The sequence below is a fragment of the Centroberyx gerrardi genome, chromosome 5 (assembly GCF_048128805.1).
Source record: "Centroberyx gerrardi isolate f3 chromosome 5, fCenGer3.hap1.cur.20231027, whole genome shotgun sequence".
Lineage (NCBI taxonomy): Eukaryota > Metazoa > Chordata > Actinopteri > Beryciformes > Berycidae > Centroberyx > Centroberyx gerrardi.
In genome coordinates this window covers 25,150,027-25,171,228 of record NC_136001.1, presented here as the reverse complement: position 1 = coordinate 25,171,228, position 21,202 = coordinate 25,150,027, and the positions used below count along the sequence as shown (strand labels likewise).

The window sequence follows — 21,202 nt, the reverse complement described above, 5'->3', positions numbered from 1 at the left end:
ATCTGACTTGAGAGAAGACTTTGCCATATCTACTGTAGAGCTGAAGACCCCATTCTGAATATTTACAGTTAGACCAAGAACAGACCCAACGGACTGTCCTGGAGTCGTAACTCTTGCTCCTCAGTATCTCTGTAGGCTATCTTAGAGCTAACTAGTTAACGCTAGCATTTAAAAACCTCTTGTTACAACTGTTCAGTATATTGTGAATTAGTCAAATTGTACCTGCGCTCTCAGCCTCTCGCTTGCCAACATCCACTAGTCAAAGTTACACTTTTAACCTTAAAGGTAAGCCCTGGCAAATTAACAAAAGCATTAGCTAGGTATTCCACTTACGATAGCTAGCTAGCTCATGTGGCAGCTAGCTGTCTGTAAGCCTCTACAATATTACAATTTGTCATGTAACATTAACGCTGACCGTAATGTTACCGCTTTAGCAGCAGTCACTGACCCTGGTTAACATTGGTTTTTAGCCGAACTCACGCTGCTGACAGCTAGCTAACGTTAACCATAGCCAGCTAGCTTGGTTTTGGATTTTAAATGCGTGGCTGGGACAGTGAATATGACAACGTTTAAGATGTGTATGTAGTTACCGTTAGTCAGTGTTACTCAGCCTAACGTTACCAAGCATCACTACTGGTCATACAGTGAATATACATTTGGCTAAACATGATGTAATTGATTTTGCAGCTAGGTCAGTTACACTTCACTGTACCGTCAACAGGACCAATCCTTCTCTGTCCACCCTGGCGTTTCCTTGCTTTGACGGCTTGTATCTCCCAAAGCAAGAAAATGAATTTGTACATATGGTCCTGGATGAACTGGATACATACCAGCAGAAGCGCAACTGCAAAAGGTAAGACCTGTCGCAGCAGCACAGGCAAACTGCTCAAGGATTGAATTGGCCTGAATTTGTTCCATTTGTTGAGTAGTTGTTTTGAATTAGTGGTAACTGATTAATTATTTTCAGTTACAGATATTGCAAGTACTGCTCATAATTGCAATAAAGCCACAACTCCAGGTTATGTTACTAGAATTGACAATGCTGTTTGTTGTGTTTCCCAGTAAGCATTAAGCAGATGTTGCCTCATTGCTCTTCATTTCTTTATCATGTCCTCTGTGTCCCTGTCCAGTTTGCTGCTGTTCCCCCCACTACCCAGCCGACTTCGGTACCTGATCCACAGGACCATAGAGGACCTGCCGGAGCTCACCACCTTCTCAGTAGGGGAGAGCTGGTGCCGCAGGGTGGTGGTCTGCTATTCAGAGCTCAAGTACTGAACCTTAACACTGCACTGAAACATATTACATTTCAGTTCATGCCTTATGAAGACAGGAAGATCATATGCTGGATGTTGGCCACACAATACTTAAATCTAGCCTCGAATTGGTCATCCTGAGGGATGTTAAAAAACGTTGGAAGTCCGAGTTGTTCTGAACAGATTTTGGGACAGTTGTGACACACGGTTGGTACAGATAATCTTCGGATAATGTTAGAGAGTTAAAGATTCAATCTTACACCTCTCTCTCTTGCTATAGACTTATTGGAGCTCCATATTATTTCAAATAGGCTTGCTTTTTATGACTGAAATCAGGTGAAATCTAGACTGGCTTTTGCAGTGTGAGATAACTAGCAAATCAAATTTTAGAATTTTAGAGACTGGCAATAACCAATAAAAGTTCAACTGGAAAAAAAATACAAGTAATGAATGGCAACTAGGAACGGCAAATTCAAAGTAGGTTCTTAATACAGATTTGGGCACCCAGAAACACAACTGCATACTATGTGTCAAAATGGACAAAAAAGCTTAACTCTAGTTTACGACACAGGTCTTATCAAAACAGGTCTTTGTTTTATAGATAGTTTACTATGAAAGTCCCTGGTTTCTTCTTGTTTTAGTTTTAGTTTGCCTTTCCATTTTTGTAGAATCAGTTGGCAAGTGGGCATTCCTATGGAGAGATATTTGTTTTTTACAGGGAATGTAAGATATTTCTTTCTGTCTTCTGTTGTCTGTTGTTTCTAGGGGTGAGGTAGAGGAAGACAGTGACTTGGAGAGCAACAGCAGCTTCTGTGATGAGTCCCCAAGGCCAAGAGGTAGAGAAGAGATGGAGAGAGCAGCCAAGCCTAAATCATCTTCCTCACTGCGAAACCGCAGGCCTAAGAGGCCTGACAAGCCCCTCTACATGCCCCGAGCTGCTCGGGAGAGATTGTCCTTCCAAAACTCACCAGAACCCCCAAAAGGCCTGGAGTTGCCAAGTCCAGGCTCTTGTAGCTGCAGCTGCATCAGCACTTCATCCGACTCCTGTTCCTCTTCTGACAACATAGAGAACACAAGGTCCTCGTCCACCTCCAACCAGGAATCACTCCCCAGTATGCCCCACAGTGTAGCTGACAGTATCTGTGACCGGGGTCCCGACAGCTCACCGCTTTGTCCCCAGGATGAGAAACAGGATGTTGTGCTGAAGCTGCATGAGGCTGAGCCCCTGGCCTGGGACCAGACTGTGTCCTACTTCACAGCCATGACCCTGGAGGAGGACAAGGAGGACTTGGCTAGCATGCCATACAGCCACCAGACAGCAGACATGAGCACAGACATTGCTGACTTAAATGAGGAGGTAGGCCTATGCTTAGAATTTTTTTTTTTTTTTTTTTCAGGGAATGGGATTGTCTTTTTTTTTTTTTTATCATTATTAGTCTGCTTGCTGAAGGCAAAGCAACTATTGTTGTTACTCATACTTATTGTTGTTATTAATATTGTCCTTTTACTGGGGTATTTTAGGGTATTGGTCAGTATTAGTCTTTCTGTGAGTGACATAGAGACTACATCGACCTCTTGCAACTATAAATCCTAACCACTTATATTGTGTTTCTGTCATATGAGATCATGGCACACCTGAAAGAGGCGGTGGCTGTTTCCATTGAGCATGCCCACAATGACTACTCCTGTTATGAGAACGTGTGGATGAACTCAGATGACTTTGGCCATGTGATCGAGATCTATGACTTCCCGGCCATGTTCAAAACAGATGACCTGCTGGACGCCTTCACAGAGTACAGGTGTGAGCAGGCTGTTCAGGCCCACACTGCTCCTCAACACTCTCACTTTGTCTCCTTAGATCCTTTGAATAGGATTCCCAATTGCTCACAATTTAAGGCTGGATTTATGCAGGAATAAGAAGAAATTTTTTTTTTTTTCTTATATTGTGTGGCTGAGATATTTTCCGTGTTTACTCTGCAACAAAAATATCAAATGTGAGACTTGCAGGCTAAACATCTGTATCTCACTAGTATACATTCAACCCAAAATCAGATGACTGCAAACAATTGAATTTGCCATCTGAGATTTATAGAGGTTATATGGTGATGCATTAAAAAGCGCTCTCCCTGTCTGTCTCAGTGATGGTGGGATGAGGATCAAGTGGGTGGACAACACGCACGCCCTGGGAGTTTTCTCCAGTGAGTCTGCAGGTAGGAGCGCTCACTACACAGTGAATGTGATAATGGCTTTGAGGTAAAAAGAAGAACATCAGTGACTGAAAATGTGCTAATGTATATCTTTGGTGTTTTTGTATGCAGCGCTCCATGCCCTCTCCATCCGCCACCCTCTCCTGAAGGCACGTACACTCTATGAAGGGAGCAAAAAAGCCAAAGCCAAAGCCATCAGATCAGGAGGTAGGAGATTGACTAAGCTTATCTAAACCCAACAGCTACAAGTAAAATAATATGCTTGGTGTGGCCGAAGCGATACCATCATCGCAATCACTGTGATTGAGAAAAAACAACACTTTTTTGTCAATATCTTGCAGCCCTACTGGGACACCTAATGCTTATTCTATGAATCTATGATTCTATGAATTCGTTTTTTTTAACACTGGATGGTGTGGAACCGATTGTTTGTTGTTGCTATGCTGTCTGCCAGAGTTTATCCAGCCAGTGAAGGAGCGTCCCAGGACAGACTGCGCTGTTGCCAGGCGAATGGTGGCCAGAGCCCTGGGGCTACAGAGAGGACGAACCCAACGATACTGAAGAGCTAACACTGTTGGCTAACACAGGTTAAGAGCATTATAGCTACCAACAAGGAATCTCTCAATCAAACAGCAAGCAGTTTGACTGAGCAGTTGCTGGAAATTTTCTGTGACTTGAAAGTCAGTCTGTGATGGCCACAGTGGCCATTATTTTCTTGTTAGTTGGCACAGAAAAATTGGCCACAGCTTAAGTTTTGGGTTGTTATGCCTTTCACCAGCTAATCACATACTAGCACTGGTAATGTCACACGTATCTCTGTAGCACTGTTGATGCTAAAGCTAGCAATCACCTACATCAGTTATTACCAGTTATTACATCAGGATATTATGAACACCGAATTGGGCTGCAATATGTAGAACCTTTTAGAATATTTTCACACATTTTACTGAAATGTATTTCTATATCTATCCAATTTCATCTTCAGGTTTTTCTAAAATATTCCTGTTTAAGAAAACATTCTGAAGTGTAAGCTTCTTCATCATATAAACTGAGATCTGCTTCCTCCATTCTTTTATTACAGAAAACGTAATGCTTTTCCACATTAATCTGATGCATACAAAATAGAAACAGTCACCAAGCTAGTGACGAGTACCCTTGTAAAATGAAGGGCCTCTGAAGACGCTACATCACAAAAAATTTACAAAACAATGCAGAAGCATTTTCACATACAATTGTGGCTTTTACAGTACATCCAAGAGATGGTATAGAAGTCCCTGACTGTAATAATTTAACAAAATGCAGACTTTGAAAAAGAAACTGAGCGGAATGTGCAGATAATGAAAATGAAAGTGTATTTTTACTGTAGAAACAAAATAAAAAAATCTGAATACCGGGACTCAGGTATGTGGTACAAAATTCTGAGTGATGTTGCAATAGATTGGCATCATGTCACTCTACAGTATATAGTAATAGTCATAGTTGTGTTTTTGCTTACATTTTCTGGTTAACGCCATGAACTATCCAGTTCCATAGTTGTGTGATTTATATGTTCAATTCAATTCAGGACTGTTTTTGGTAAAGACATACACTGCAAGATTCAAACTGGATTTAGCACCAGATTTAGCACCACACTAGATTAATCCATCTCAAGCAAATTCTGAACATCAGGCAAAAAGTGTGATCTCATACTATAGCTATACACTATAGCTACACTATAACATTTCCCTTGGATGGCAACTGTTGCATAGTTATTTCAAGAAGTTATTTGATTGCAATCCACCTTTACAACTCTCCTAATAAGCACCAGGTCAAAACCTGCATTTCAATGGCAACAGAGCACCATACTCAAGGACCGAATGTGTTGACACAAGAGATAAGAGCACTTTTTGTAGTCAAATATAGTTAATAGGAACAGTAAGCAAGCAGTTCATTTGTTCGTTCATTCATTCATTGTTCATTGTACCAGTCGAGCTGAGACAACAATCCAGCACTGCTAGGAGGAAGCAAAACAGAGTACAGCCCCCTCTAGTGGTTGTCAATTGTTTATATATACGCTCCTTTAACGTCCGTCCATCTGTGTTGTCTGTCTTGGGTCTACCTGTGTGAAAGCTGGTTGGTCAGCAGCCCGGGGAAAGTTTCCTCTGTCTCTGAGCTCAGCGAGCCACCTAAGGGGGTCAAACAGAGATGGGACGATGAAGAGGAGAGAAAAAGTTGGTAAAAGCAGAATACTAGTCAGACTCAAATGCCAAGGCTTCTTGTTGTTCCAAACTTGTATCTATACCCCATTTTTAAAAAGGCAGTGCCAGTCAGAGACTTAATATAGTATTTATATAGAATTATTCGAATGGCTTTGGACAGCCCAATTGATGTCAGAACATGAACAGCTCCAGATCAGACCTGCTCTATTGACAATGAAAGGGAGAGTGAATGTTCTCAAAATCAGGCAAACTCATCTCTGGCTATGGGAGACCATAAACTAACAGGAAGAAAATGTTGCAGGTATTAATTTCAACCTCCCGATACATTTTTTAGTTTGTGAAATATAAAAGGTTTATTTTGTACCATGTAGAGACTATGTTGTAACACCTCAGAATATCATCTCACAGTCTTTCTGTTCTCTTCCAGGAAGGCCCAGCAGAAGTCCGCCTCCCTTTCTTTGCCCCCTGCCGAGCCTTCACTGACACTACAGGGCCTGACTACCATCCAGCTCTGTCTGCTTTATTCATCAGGACAGCAAGGTGGCATAGTGAGTAAGGAGACTGACTGGGTTCAAGGCCTCGTGTCGGCAACATCTGCCCTGCTCATGTGTCCTTGAGCGAGACACTGAATCCCCACCAGCGTCCGGGGCACTGTTCTGACCCTGACCTCTGACTTCCTAGCGGAGGGGGGGCAGGCGAAAAGAGATTTCCCTACGAGCATCAGATATCACATTATTGTTATGGTTTCTACGGTTCGTTGTGAGGAACATTAATAATAAGTGAATGGGCAATTTTTTGTGCACAATTTTGTATTATATTTAAAATCTATAAAGTTTCTAAAAAAAAAATAGTAAGGGAATGGGACGTCTTGTGTGGATTGTGGTTCGAGCAAATGGTTCCAAATGTTTCACATAGTTGAAGATGCTTTGGAGAAATCCTGAGGAGCTCTTGGCCTATTTTGATTTGATTGCATGTTGACTTGAAACTGAAGTCAGTTTTAAGGCTGTTCAGGTGCCAGGGAAGGGTTGTTTCCCCCCCTGCCCACGTGTTGCAGGATTGGGTTCATATTTCTAATTTAAGTGGTGAATTTTTCACTAAGTTAATGTTGGATTCATCGTTTGATTATTAATTCTCAGGAGTTGGTTAAAGAAACCTACTATGGTGCGTGCTGCAGTTAAAGCCAGGACTGTTTATGGTGCATACAAGTCTGAGACAGAAAACATAAAGGAGCAGAATTCCTTTGCTGAGTTTGATTTTTTTTTTTTTAACCCTAATTTTACCAGCTCTGTTTAAAAAAACACAAAAAGTGTATTGTTTTAAAAACCCAGCATTTGAATTGTAAAAGTTTTACAGTTTTACAAAAAAAAAAAAAAACACAAGGGGAACATAGGATTGGAATCAACAGATATTTGGTATTGTTCTAGTTTTTAATTTGTTACATTTTTATATGTTGCGAGAGGTTCAACTGTTAAAGGAACCTCATTAATATTTTTTTTTCACTATAAAAACAGATCACTGCCCTTGGATTGTTACCCAAGAGGCAAAGTGTGACATTTCTTTCTCACTCCACTCAACAGAAAGCCAGGATTTATTGATTAATTAGTTTAAATGATAGGCCTTCTACACCTGTTATTGTGCTACCATGTTTTAAAACTTGACTAAATGTGGTGTTAACTTCCTGTAAAGGTGATATCCAAATTGCCATGAAGCTGTAGATTAGGTTAAGTTTGTATTTGGTTAAAAAATGTCATGTCATAATAATGTCTTGGTGCCGAATGTAATTGCAACACATACTTTGATGCAATAACTATGTCAATCGTGTAGAATTTGCTCACATCCATAGACTACTTTCAGGGAAAAGAAGACTATTGACTATTATTGCATCAAAAATGCTGCATAGAGGGCAATGTAAAAACCATACAGGGTTTTAACTTGAAGTGTTGTTTAAGTGTCGTGTTAAATCAACTCATCAAGTTTACTATGCAATGGAAATGTGAAAGGACATGGTCCTCATTAGCATCAGGAGGGAATAACCATTAAAATGATCGCAGTGCAGAGCGCAACACAAGCATCTATTGTTGACTGCCAGTACCAACTGAAACATTCTGAACCCAGTCTAAAGCACAAGAACGCAACAGGTCAGGTAGCGTCAGCAGATGGCAGTATCACATAGAAACTAATTATTTAAAGTCCATGACACCTACTGTATGTGAATGTTGTAATAAAATTTGTAAATAACCATATGAAAACATTTATTTAAATAAATGATTGTAGTCGGGTTTTTTTGGTCTTAGAATATTCATTGAATAATTTTCTGTTTTTCTTGCAATGTTAATTTCAGAACAGTTTTGGAACTATAACTTTCCTGAGTTGCATTCATTTTCCCCATTTTCCCTTTGTTTTGAACATTTCCTTGACCTTGCTGTTTCTTTTGAGGTAAAGGGAATATCTGTCCTAAAACAGAATGCACATGTTATTTATAGAAATAATTATATATTTCTATAGCCTAGCAAGTTAAACCTCCCAGCCAGCTGTAGCTGTTGGGACCAGGCAAATATTTCTGTATTTATTCTACACCTTTCTCCCAAAGCCACAAAGAAGAGAATCAAGGCTCTAATCTTTAATTATTTTGAGAGACAAAACCAGGAGCTGCTCCACTAACAAGCAAAAGCAGATTGGCTTTGCATTGTAAGCCTTGACATCCAAGCAAGCTTGATTACATTGTAACATTATAGGCCTCCCATTCACCCACAATGGAGCAGCTCCAGGATTTGTTTCTTGATGTATCATCAAAAGACTCAAACACACTTGTTTGTGTTCAAAAACCGAGACCAAACTGTCCAAAATTATAGACATTTCAATTTAAGGCGGAATTTGCTTTCATGAAAAATAAGAATCTATAGCAGCTTATGATCCTTATGAGGATGACACTGGGTGGTGACAGTCTCACCTATATGACAGTTGTACGTCCATATCCGATGTCCATCGTATCGACAGCGGCACTTCATAACATTGTTGGTGTAATCTGATTCTGCCACCTCATAGTTGGGATTTATCACAACCTAGGAGAGTGTACAACAATATGTTTTTACATTTTAAAGGAACAAGTTGCTCTGTTACAGTTATAGTTGTTTAAAAATACTATGAAGAAACATGATAAATGCTAAGGGATTGGAAGCATATGGGCTGTGGTCCTTGTGTCCTACTGATCCTCTACCTGCTCACTCATGTTAAGTCTCCATATACTATGTCTAACACTACTATGTCTAAGACTATGCTGGCTGGACATAGGACAATCATTCTTTACAGTAACAGGTGTGCTATATCATCCATGGCTACACTAACAGACCAAATGTTGTACCTGGAAGATGTAGTCCCCAGGCAGCACGTCTGTCACGTCAATCCACTGACAGTCAATGTCATGCCTGTAGGTATCCCAGCAGCCAACTGTGATGCCCTGTGCCCCAAAGTTGGCACACACGTACCTCTTCTGAATACCTGTCAACATTCAGAGCAGTTTGAGTCTTGAGTCATTCCTTTCTTTGGTCAAACATTTTCATCAAATTAGACTTTCAACAGATCAGAGTAATTCTTTTGCAATTACATAGTTTGCCGGTTAGATGTATTAACAATAGCATCGTTCTTATGGGTTTACTCCACCTTTGTCTGATGGACTTTACTCCACTATGTAAATTAAAACAGAGTATGTACAGTATCACCATTCTGTAATAGAGAAGGAAGAGGTCTGTATTTACCCTCGTCACAGTGGGTGTCCTCCAGACAGAAGCTGGCTTTGTGTCCCTCGGCCACCTTGGTGCCGTTCAGACTCATCAAATCGTAGTGGGTGAAAACTTCCATACTGTGGTAATGTCTGGATGGGACAAACGGACAAAATGAAGATTTTTTTTTGTTTTTTGCACTTCAACAGCACATATAATCTGTTTAGCAGATATACGATATATACAATATAAGCAGCGTAACAGTACAACTCGTCTGGGTCTCACCTGTGACATTCGTGCCAGATCCAGGAGTGGTGGCCCGCCCGGGGCCTGAAGTCTGAGCGGCCGTTGTTGTGGATCTGGGAGGAGAAGCGCAGCAGGCGGCGGTAGGAGCTGGGGCTGGCTGTGTCGGCGCTGCTGGACAGACAGTGCTCCTCCTGGGCGCACTGCAGCACGTACAGTGGCCGGTCCTCCAGGTAGGTGGTCTGCTCCACAACCTGGGCGTTCAGGACCAGGTCCGGGGCCGCTGGGAGGGAGAGAGCGAGACGGGACATGGTGGTTGGTAACAGTGTGTATCACAAGCAGTCAAACTGAAGGTTTCCAAATTAGAATTACCCCAAAGCATTTTAGCTCTGAGTTCATCATTGTTAAGATGACTTTAGGAAATCTAATCCGTGGCAATATGTGATTGTATCACTTATTGCTGCTGTCTGGTGAAAAACTTGTATCTCCAAAACGTCAACTTTTCACGAAGTAAGGAAAACAACCTTGTTTTTAGCTTGATGGCCATTTGTTTTTGAGTTTATCTAATTGTTTGTGAAACGATTTCATAAACCCAGGGGTTTTCAACCTATAGTGGAGCATGTAATCATTCAGTTGAAATAAAAAAATTAAAATCACAAAAATTGGAGTTACAGGGTTGTCACAGCAACAATATGCTCCACATATTTCTTGTGTTCATATCTGGGAAATTTCTAATGTTTCCTGTTCACCAGTGTATTTAGTCTATAAATCGTATTTAGCATACCCCTAAAACTATGTTAGATTCTAAAACTATAAGTATTGTATAGTACAGCGTCTTACTCTCAGTGCAGGAGACCCCAGCAGCGAAGCGTCCACCTCCTCTGGGACAGTGGAGGTGTTTCCCATGGTGGAGACACTGATCCAGAGTCAGCTCAGTTCCTGAACACCTCACTCCACTCATCACTACCTCATCAGCCGCTTTATCTCCTTCCCAGTACCACGTTTCCTGACAGAGCAGAAGCAAAGAAAATAGAAATAGTTTAGCCGAAGACCATCAAGAAACTTGTTGGTTACTTTGCTTTAAAGATCTACAATGTGTTTGCTTTTGTCAGAGTTATGAATTTGTGAGATTTCATCTTGTTTTCATCTTGTTTTTTTAAGAAAACTGAAACAAAATAGTTGAGCAATTTCAATCTAAGAACTGCAAGAGTAACTGAGAAAACTGAAAACAAATGGCAAAGTTATTCAAGAAGTATGCTGAAAGAGCCTTTTCAAAATGCCTTGTGCTGTCTTGAAATGCTTTTATTTCTTGCATGAACAAAAGACTTTGAAGGTTGTGCAAGAATCTATCATGCCTGTTCAGTAGATTGGACAGTTCAGATATCTGAAGCTGGGATTAACAAGGTTCTGCTGTATTTAGAGCCCTGATTTATGGAGTCAGCTGGAACCAAACAGATGAAGATCATGTTGCTCTGCTTGCTTTGGAAAATAAGATTTGTGTGGGAAGGTTTTGAAACAGAAAAAAGACATTCAGTGTCCTCCTGTAGATGTTTTATAGATATTACAGGAAGATGTGAAAACAGTTGTCCCAATTGCCATCAGCGATACCACAAGGCAGGTCTAATCATTTTTTATTTTTTGGCATTTTTGCTTTTATTGGGCAGAACAAATTAGAGAGAGGCAGGAAAGATTGGGAGATGACATGCGACAAAGGTTTGAACCCAGGAGGTCGCAGTTACATGGTACCAGCCTTAGACCGCTGAGCCACCAGGACGCCAAGGCAGGTTTAATCTTAAGTCTAAACCACCAGAGACACACACAGAGCAAGGAGTGCTCTGTTGTCCTCAGTGATCCTGACTCAGCCTCTTTACAGCATCTCTTAGACCACAGGAAAAAATGCTATAAAAAAACAACCTCATACTTTCCGGGATCCTCCATGGATGTGAGGAACACGCAAGTCTGAAATTGAGCTTAGGGGGCTCCATATTGACGTGGGAGTGCTTGTTGGTGGGTTGAGTAGTGGGATAGACATAGTATAGTTTAAGTTTGGTGTCATTTTTTCCATCTGGCGGCGGGGTTTGCCTGCAGAAGTATTTAACAGTCAGACAGGAAAGAGGCTCTGGTGCAGGCTGTCAGAGAGCGATGTTTAATGACTCCCTGCTCTGCTGTGATAACAAAGGGGAGATATTTCTTCTCTGAATCTGCCGTTCACATGAGGACTCTTGCGTAATGGCAACCTACTGTATGTGGTAACAATTAAATGGATATGCCATTACGATACCTTGACCTATTTGACTTGGCACAGAAGGGCGAAACAAAATGCCAGAGGTTTCCCGTTCTAGTAAAGTGAAGCAACAATTGTGTAATTACTACTAATTACAAGGAAATTGATTTTATTTCACAGACGCTGGTTGTGCGGATCAGAAAAACAGGATGTTGAGATGTACTTGACTAGAGGGTGAGCGGAGTCCAAGTGTTCAAGTAGCACCCACAAACACATGATGACATGTTTATGTGTTCTTCCATTAGAAGCGCATTGCATATAATTGTCCCAAACACAGTCGTTCAGCTAAACAACCCCCATCAGCTGCAGTCCAAGTTCCACTCATAAAACCCCCTCCGATTATCAAAGCACGTCTCCATGATTCACACATACTTTCCAGACCTATATCACCAGTTACACCACAAGGATCATCTTAAACTACCAATGCTTCAGCCCCTAAAATAGAAGCCCATAAAGAACATGCAAGGGGGGCCTTCAACAAGCCTCTCGCGTCATGACATAAAGGGAGCGCGGGGTTCCCCTTTAAAAAGCAAGAGGCAAATGTAAGCCTAACAGGACTGTGACGCCATCGAGTCCTGCCAGAGGCTCTGCTGGTGGAGGGCCCACTAAACTTCAAACATCAAATCCAGGAGTCCTCCTTAGATTCCACAGAGAAGGTTTTACCCCCTGCCCCTCTTTCCACGTTCACTGGCTGTTTTTGATGTTTCTGAGCCTGTGGACATCTTAATTTTGCCCTTGGGAATCAATAAAGCTCAAGCTTGTTAGAGTGAGAGTTAATGACATCCAGCGACACACACACACACACACACACACACACACACACACACACACACACCCATTCTAATGAACACTCATTAGAATGGGTAGTGCTGCCAGACCGATTTCACTGTAAACACTTACTTAACACGTAACTTTCATGTTATTTACTGTTCACTAAAATTCATGGTAGTTTACTGAATCTGACAACATAGTTTTAGGCTACTATCTACAAGTGAAATGAACTTTTTAATAACACTGAAGTGGGAAGAAAAGGAGAGTTGAAAGAGTAGAGGTGTGACTTGGGCCTGAGGTGCTGACAGACCCCTCTCTACCCCTTGGAAACTGTGTGTGTGTGTGTGTGTGTGTGTGTATGTCTCTTTCCATTTGCCCAATTCAGCATGGTGTATGAGGCCTATTCATCTTTACGATTGGCTACCTTTGCACAGAACCTTATCGAGTTCATGTTGACACACACACACATGCACATTGGTAATAGGAATGACCAGAATTCTAACAATTCAAAAATTAAATTCTGCTAGATACTTTGTCCACCAAAAAATAAAAGAACCATAGTGCAAAGTCTGCTACATACAATTTGCACTGACTGTGTTCAGACTCAGGAGTCAACAAATACAAATGAAGAACAGCGACATCTTGAGGCCATTTGTGCCAACTGTGAACAGGCTCTTTCCAGTTTAGAGTCTTTAAACGCAAAGTTTTTGAATAATTTTCTACTGAAATGACATCATACATATTTGAGAGGCTAAATATGAATTTTCATATCCATGTGTGTGTGACTGCTGCGTTAAATGAACTGCACAATTTATAAACAACCCTAACCCTAACCCTAACCCGAGTGCCAATTTACTGTCGCAGCCCAATTAGTCCCAAAATCATCTTATTTACTTACGTTTATTTACGTGCTTATTTACTGAAAGCACGTGAGATAAATATAACCTGTTTTAAAATGCTTTGGTGGAACCAGGCATAGGCCGACAGGCAGCCTTACCTGGAAAGCGTTGCTGGCAAAGCCCAGGCCCAGCTGTCTGCACACCACCATGGCCTCCATGGTCCCCCAGCTGTCGCTGCACACTGTGCCCCACACCAGAGAGCCGTTCCTCTCCCCCAGCACCTCCACACGGCCCTCAAAGGGATTACGGCCGCCACTCAGACGCAGCTGAGGACAGAGAGAAAGAGATGTTGCAGTGAGGACATTAACACAACACTAAGATATGCTGCACAATACTAAAATACTGGTTCAGTCCTGTTCTTAAAACAACCTGCATCAGCTAGGAACATCGCCAGGCTTAGATCGGTTTTATCTTTTAAAGCTGGCATAGGCAATTTATTTTAGAACCATTTTGGTAATGTTTGTTGAAATTCTTTTTACATCCCAACAATAGCCTGATATTCAGACTGGTGATGGTGTTATTGTTATTGTTGTTGTTGCTATTATTATTATTATTATTATTGTTATTATAGATAGAGCTACTCACTCTGTTGTGGAAGCCCATGGCAGGGATGTTACACCTGACCGCTGCGTCCTCCTCATGGCTGCAGCCCAGCGCCTCGCGGTTGAAGAAGCACTCAGTCAGAGACTTTTCAAACCCAGAACACTCCACCTCGTTCATATGGACCGGCCCCATCCCTACAGTGAAACACACTCATCAGTCTCATTCTGTTGAACATACAGCTAAAATTATCACTAAAAAACAAGACAAAAAGATGGCCATTAACAGTATGCGTCAAAGTATAATTGAAGAGAAAATGATCTTATCAGGAATATTATCTATTTCCATTTCCTGAGGATGGTACAATGATGCTCTTGGGATTATACAGTGATTTTGGGAAACACAAGCCAGGACTGCCCACTATGAGTAAACTCCAGTAACCTCGCCTGTGTGTGTTTCGTTGGAAGACCGAGTCACGGTCCAAAGACAGATGTAAGATTTCCCTCTCCCTGTAAGCACCACGCAAGCAAATAAGCAGTCAGCTATGTCAAATGAAAACGAGACACTAGAGGGCTGTAAAGTTTTTTTTTTTTCTCTCTGCATTTTTCACTTTTTGTCAAGTAAAGAGAATTCATTTGAATGTAATGGATTTTCCACAATAACAAGTCTGACTACTCCCTCTGTGCTGGTTCTCTCCCTGTGAGACTGAGCTGGAATGTCTCTAGCGATGTTAGCAGTGAAACCATAGCCAGAGACTGAGACCGACTGGCAGCCAGTGGACAAAATCCACAACAGACACCACAGGGTGCTCTATCAATCGCCGAGTCAATTCCCAGGTATGAAATATGAGTATGGTAGAATAAATGTTAATATAAAAACATTTCACTTATCAACCTAATGACACAAATTCAGAGTAAGTAAATTAATACTCTTTTTTGTATGTTTTGAAGATATTGTATGGGAACCATGCCCCGAAAATGCACATTAATTAATCTAGCTCAATGTAAAAGGGAAGCTGATTGTATTCATCACTATCCAATGTCACCTAATTCCACTTAAGTAAGCAAGGCATGTTCTCAGTCTAAAATACAAATCCTGGATTAATTTACTACTACCATTTATTTTTTTATTGACATTCTTCTTTGGCCCTCTGCGACGACTTCTGAAAACAAAAGTGATTGGTCTATGGTTCCAAGTCTATGGTGTGTGTGGGCACCAATTTTGGATCCAGTGGTCAAATCGTGAAAAAATCTTACACTCAAATAACCTTTCACATTTTCCAACAAAGCATTCCTCTCCTGAAACATATAAAGGCTGTTTTCTTTTTTGTAACAATCTGGGCTGCCTTCTACTTTGTTCTGAGAATAATGGAGAGGACAAACATTCCCATGGACATACGATTCTGCTAATATTATGAGTATATTGCATTTCGCAGAATCAGGTTCTGGGTCAAGGTATGAAGATTAGTGTGCTATTCCATACTTTCCCAGAAGTCCCTTCTCTATTTGATCTGAGCCTCTGTGTGCTGACTTTGGTCTAGACTGATTAAAGACGTTGATACATAGGAGTTTCTACATAAAGCCGTGGCCATGGTTTGGATAAAGCGGATATGCGGGACTCTGGTTTCATTCCAACACCTTTCATTTTCACAGATGGGAATGATTTCTGCTATTGTGCTTTTGCTCTTGTTGAGCGATACTGCTCTAAGGACCTATGAATAGTTCAGTCCTACTGCGTCCCACGCTATCTCAAGACAGTCCCTAAATATCTGGAGGTAATGGGGTATTCCACCTTCTATTATAAAATGTGTGTGGGAGAGTTGTGCCACCATACAGTGACATGCTGTATTATGTGACGGGCTGGTCAGTCCTACCTTGTCCCAGCTGGCCGCTGGACAGGGCCTCTTTGGCGCTGCCAAATCCCAGCTCTCGACACACTACTGTGGCAGCGCGGATGTTCCAGTTGTCATCACACACCGTCCCCCACTCGCCGTTCTTCAACACCTCCACTCGCCCCTCGCCGATCATAGCTCCGCCTCTCAGACGTACCAAGGGTTGCTATGGGGACAATCCACCAAAAATATTAATTTAATGAAAATATTACTATTCACACAGAGAGGACATTCTTGTATATCTCTATTAGCCATAAAACAGATTAAAGAAACCTTGTGCAGTCAGTTCAGACAGTCAACTCTCTTGGTCTGGCCATATCAACAATGAGCAGCATGTCTGTACCATCTTCAACAAAAAAACAACAGACCATCTCTTTTTCTGTCACATCTTGACTATTACCCAACAATTTGCTCAAGTGCAATGACCAAGAGCTAAAAAGTTGCAGCTGGCTCAAAATAAAGCTGCACAACTCGCTCTTAACTGCAGCAAAGATGGAAACAAAATGCAGTTTCTCATAGGTCAAAGTAGAACATAAAATTAACATGTACCTTCCTTGGTTTTATTTGGTCTTATTTGTACTCTATATACCTGTTGGATGTAATATTGTTAGTGTTTTTCTGGGTCCCAGAAAGAATAGCTGTTACCTTGTGTTACCTTGGTAATAACTAATGGAGACCTGAATAAACAATCAACAGCATGCAGGAATACAGAGGATTTGATTTGTGTTCTCAGCTGTGTGTGTGTGTCAGATATTTAGCACTGATCCGTTACAAATGTTTCCAGATGTTTGGGTAAGGCCACGTCATTAACAAGCAGGAAATGTTGTAGTCCAGTGCTGGAGTGATGCCAAGGATTGATTATGGGATATTGTATCATGTGCACACTCCACTCTATGATAGTTTGTGTTTGGGCTTCTCGATAATGTAACACCATTTCCGCACGGCAAACAGATTTACAATTGGATATTTAAATTAGCGACTATGAAATGACATGTATGGGTTTCTTCTAAATGTAATGAGGGATTCATTAAAGTGTCTAATTCAAAAACGCTGTAGTCTTAAAGAACTCGGACTGAATCATTCCAGAAATGAGACAAACATCTGCTGAGTGTCCAACTTCAATCACTTATTTCAGCCATATGGTACCATAAACCCAGTCAGGAATTCTGCTGATATTTTTTACTTTCTGTTTCTTCCAGATGGGATTGCTCTTACAGAATAGCCTACGTGACCGTTTCCCTCCTGTTAAGAGCCAGACATTTTTTCCATGCGTCTTCAGTATAACTCCCTTATGATACACTGGTCTAATGCATTGCTTGACACTCACTCCCCTTCCTCATTGCATGCCATGCTGCCTAAATTCACATAAGCATTTAATGTTGAATGTGTATTTGTAGATACGTTCATGTTTTGTGTCAATATGTTAGTAAGTTGTATGTCTCTTCACCAATGCCACCAAGACAGATTAATGTACGTTTATTGTACCTGGTGAATAAAATGATAATAATTCTGATGAACTAAAGATTGAACACTGGCTGCATAGTTCTGCAGTTTCTCAGGAAAGCTCCAGCAACAACGCTAATGCTTGACTTGTTTGAACTCGGGGCTCGACTTCGATTGCATTTGGACAGTTGGACTCAGCTCAGCTCTGGTTTTACCAAACGTGTCTTGGAACTGAGATCATCTTCCATGGAATGGGATTAAAAGCTTTGTGGGAGCCACCTGGCTGGCAGGGCTAGGGACAGGCATGTCGGGTCAGGCCTACCTCCACCCTGTAGGCCTTCCTGAAGCCGGCGCTCACGCTGGGAGCGAAGGCTCGTCCTGGGACACAGCTGACCACCACAGGCATGCCCTGCTCACAGGTCCTGTTGCCCTTCAGCTCGATGGCTTGGCCCAGCTTACAGTCAGACAGGTCTGCCTCATTGCCCGTGCAGTTGACGGAGAAACCCCAGTAGTTCTTCTTACGACGCTTGGCCAGCAACCTGAGAGGGAAGAAAATGATAGTTATCACATAGAAACGGCAAGAACTATGGAGGCAGCCACAAGGGGTAGATCTTCTTTTGAAGCTGCAAACTATTGTAATCCATGTAACGTAGGGTGGAATGTATATTGAAGGGGATGACTGCTTTGTTTTTCTTTCTTAAAAACATTGTCCATGTACGTCATCCTGCCAGTTTTGTCATAGAGATATGCATATAATCTTTTACCACTCATTCTCCTATTTCACTAAGATATTGGGAGTTTTTTTATGGGGAAATGGGAACTTGAGATGTTTCGTGTTAGGAATTCAGCAATGCCCATCTTGTGTTGTGAAGCACAATGGCAGTATTGTTGTGGGAATACCTTGACATTCCCATGACCCCACAGTTAAATGGAAGTCATCAACTGAGGGTCGTAGAGGAGCCCAGCAACAGTAGACCTTGTAGCAGGTCTGTGCAGGGCCTTCCCTTCCCTTGAATGAAGCAGACCATGTAATAAAAGCAGCATGGGCTGCATTTACAACCTTAGTTCTTACAGCTTACCCAGATGGGGTAAACACATGAGAATGTAACTTCAATTGGGTTTGAATAAGAAAGCAATTTGTAGATTATGCCATTTGCACGTATGCCAAATTGGAGAGATTTCTATATTGTTGGATTTTGTTATTGGCACATTTAGTGAAGATAACTGTTCTGTGTTGCTCAGGCTGAATAGACAACTTGGATGTGATCTTTCACCCCAGTAAAACAGATGAAGGGTTTGACTGCAACAGCATCACACGCTTTAAAATCAGACAAGGTTTGTGATCTTATGTGATAAACAAAGAACAAAGTGTTCTCTGTTTTGATGCACCTTATACCTTCTGCAGTTAAAATGCATCCATATGTACAAAACAGAAGCAAGGTGGGATAAGTAACAAATCAGATGAACGCATGTCTACCTTGCACGGCTCAAAGCTATAAAAACAGAAACAATCATCTTCCTTTCACCTAATCTTTCCATGGAATAGAGATCATCCCCTAAAGCCAAAAACATCAATGTCAAGACCCAGGTGCAAACTCCACCACATCACTGTCCACTGACTCATGTGTGCGAACAACTGTATCTCTGAAACCACTCTGTTCTTAATTTCACTGCGGTTGGAGTATTGTGGGAACCTTTCAGAAGAAAGGCCAACACTGAGTGGGCATGCACGCATCATGAATAGATTAGACTCAGATATAAAAACATGCACTCAGACCCATTTATACCATTAACACAGTGTCCTTGTGATGTTAAGACTTGTGAGTACCTTCCATGTAAACTGGAAGAACTGAACTGAAGATGCACTGAATTGGAGGAACAAAACTATAGTATTTAAAATCGCAGAAGCCAAATTGTATAAGCAAACCAACCTCAACTATATTCTTCCTGGAAGGCAGATAACCATGTTTACTTCTGAGAAAAGTTTTGATTCCTGGCTTGTGCTGTTTAAGAGAGGAACATGCTATTCTCTTCTTACGTAGCTGCCAAGTCTGGAGACTTGCTCATGTGGTTATACTCTCATGTGCAGTGAGCATCTGTTCTATCAAGTCCCCTTAGCAAAAACCTCTCTGTTTCCCACACTCAGCTGATAAAAGATGCAATATTTTGCAGCTTTGCAAGGCATTCCAGCAAATAGCTGGCTTTTTGTCATGCTGCACAATGACTACAGTTAAGTTAAGCATGTTAACACTCATGCTGTGGTACTTAAGGAAAACATCAGAATTACATGCAGCCAAAAGAGCCACTGTTTTACATCTTACTGGTCTTAGTCATTTCCCAAGAAGGCCCATCCCTCATCCTCTAAAACTTCCTCCACCAGTGGCTGGCTTCCCTTCAAGAATCTCCAGGCCCAAGTCTGTTTAATCTCCCAGACAAGTGGAAGATGGATGAAGGCAAGAGTGACGGCCAGAGTAAACAAACGTAGTTATGTAACTTTTCTTTACGTAAGTTTGACTTGATAAACTATTCCCGACTGGACCGTGACAGATATTCAAGAGTTAAATGAAGCATAAGCTTACAACACATAAAGAGTGTTTGTATTACACTGGAATGTGTGGCGTACTTCAGACTTAAAGATGACACATTTTTGTTGCAGCACCATTACTCACTTGTAGCCGCGGGTGTTGTAGCCTTTCTCCCCGGGGAAGCCGTACATGCCACAGATGACCCTGCTGTTCATCTCCGTCCAGTCCTGGTTACAGATCTGTCTCCACTTGCCTCCGTCTTTCACCTCCACAAAGCCCTCAGTGATGGGAATCCGCTTCCTTTGGGAGTAGGTGGCCCTGATCCTCACATCCTCCACCTGCACAGTCATACTCTGGGGAGCAGAGCAGAGGAGATGCTTCGTCACTGTCCTGGATATTCTGGATGTTATACAGAGAGTTTGTCCTCTGAAAGTAGCTCATCTGGAGACAATGCTGCTGAAACTAGACTGTAGAAAGTTTTGTCAATAGAACATTTCATTCTTTTAGAGGCTATTTCCCCCTGGAATATATTGACTCTTGATATCGATATTGGCCGATATTGGCGTTTTATTAAATATCGTATATCACGGACGATATCATGCAGGTTCCTCCCTGACCACAACTACGTAAAAAACAGCCTATAAAAGCTGTAATCAAATTTTAATTCCTTGCCACATTTTAATTAGTAATTTAATTGTTCAGTAATGTTGTTTGTGAATTAATTCTTCATTTAAGATAGTAATCTATCCCAGTGCTTTCCCACCATTGTAGAGTTTCATTAGTCTGGGTTTCAGTGGAGAGTTTTAGTGTCCCATGATGGTTTGAGTGCTGTTTCAGAGGCTTCTCCACCCTGACAATAACAAAATTCTGGGGGGAAAAACACTCAATACTTGTAATTTTTTGCCATGAAAATGGAAATATTGAAATATATAATGAATGAATATTGTCTATCTAGCAGCTTCAAATGCAAAAACATATCATTCAAAAACCCATTTTGACCCCTAATCAGTTTTGTTTCAGGTGATACATTGAAATGGACTGATGGTCTGCACATACTGCTAAACACGTGTCTATATAACAAAATGCAGACTAAGTATATTTGAGCCAAATATTGTTTGGATGTATACAGTAACAATGCATGGTAAATCATACATGTCTAGTTAATAAATCTGAGGACTAAATCTTTGTTTCAACTTGTAAAGTGTTGCCGAGAGGCCTTAGCAAGTGTG

General features: G+C 41.3%; 2 protein-coding genes across 8 annotated transcripts; one reads left to right on the top strand and one right to left on the bottom strand.

The window, feature by feature from the left end:
• The first annotated feature begins 6 nt into the window (after nucleotides 1-6).
• On the top strand, nucleotides 7-7,939 carry r3hcc1 (R3H domain and coiled-coil containing 1). Of its 7 annotated transcripts, none has more exons than XR_013504874.1 (10): nucleotides 7-285; nucleotides 688-853; nucleotides 1,131-1,268; nucleotides 2,019-2,610; nucleotides 2,877-3,052; nucleotides 3,393-3,463; nucleotides 3,572-3,667; nucleotides 3,915-4,047; nucleotides 6,086-6,437; nucleotides 6,514-7,939. XR_013504874.1 is itself a non-coding variant. In XM_071894421.2 (9 exons), the coding sequence occupies exons 2-8, from the start codon at nucleotides 804-806 to the stop codon at nucleotides 4,019-4,021; spliced, it is 1,230 nt and encodes a 409-aa protein (XP_071750522.1). In that variant the 5' UTR covers nucleotides 7-285; nucleotides 722-803; the 3' UTR covers nucleotides 4,022-4,047; nucleotides 6,086-7,939. The 7 variants fall into 7 exon arrangements, 3 of the variants coding, with proteins under 3 accessions (XP_071750522.1, XP_071750523.1, XP_071750521.1); XR_013504872.1 differs by adding an exon at nucleotides 5,570-5,670 and having other exon boundaries at nucleotides 6,086-7,939; XR_013504873.1 differs by adding an exon at nucleotides 5,570-5,674 and having other exon boundaries at nucleotides 6,086-7,939.
• On the bottom strand, nucleotides 5,012-20,294 carry LOC139907909 (lysyl oxidase homolog 2A-like). Its single transcript, XM_071894419.2, has 11 exons — nucleotides 20,118-20,294; nucleotides 17,771-17,987; nucleotides 15,988-16,171; nucleotides 14,160-14,311; nucleotides 13,673-13,840; nucleotides 10,461-10,626; nucleotides 9,663-9,903; nucleotides 9,414-9,529; nucleotides 9,020-9,156; nucleotides 8,609-8,720; nucleotides 5,012-5,625 (listed from the first exon to the last, which is right to left on the bottom strand). The coding sequence occupies exons 1-11, from the start codon at nucleotides 20,186-20,188 to the stop codon at nucleotides 5,555-5,557; spliced, it is 1,635 nt and encodes a 544-aa protein (XP_071750520.2). The 5' UTR covers nucleotides 20,189-20,294; the 3' UTR covers nucleotides 5,012-5,554.
• Between the last annotated feature and the right edge of the window lie 908 nt (nucleotides 20,295-21,202).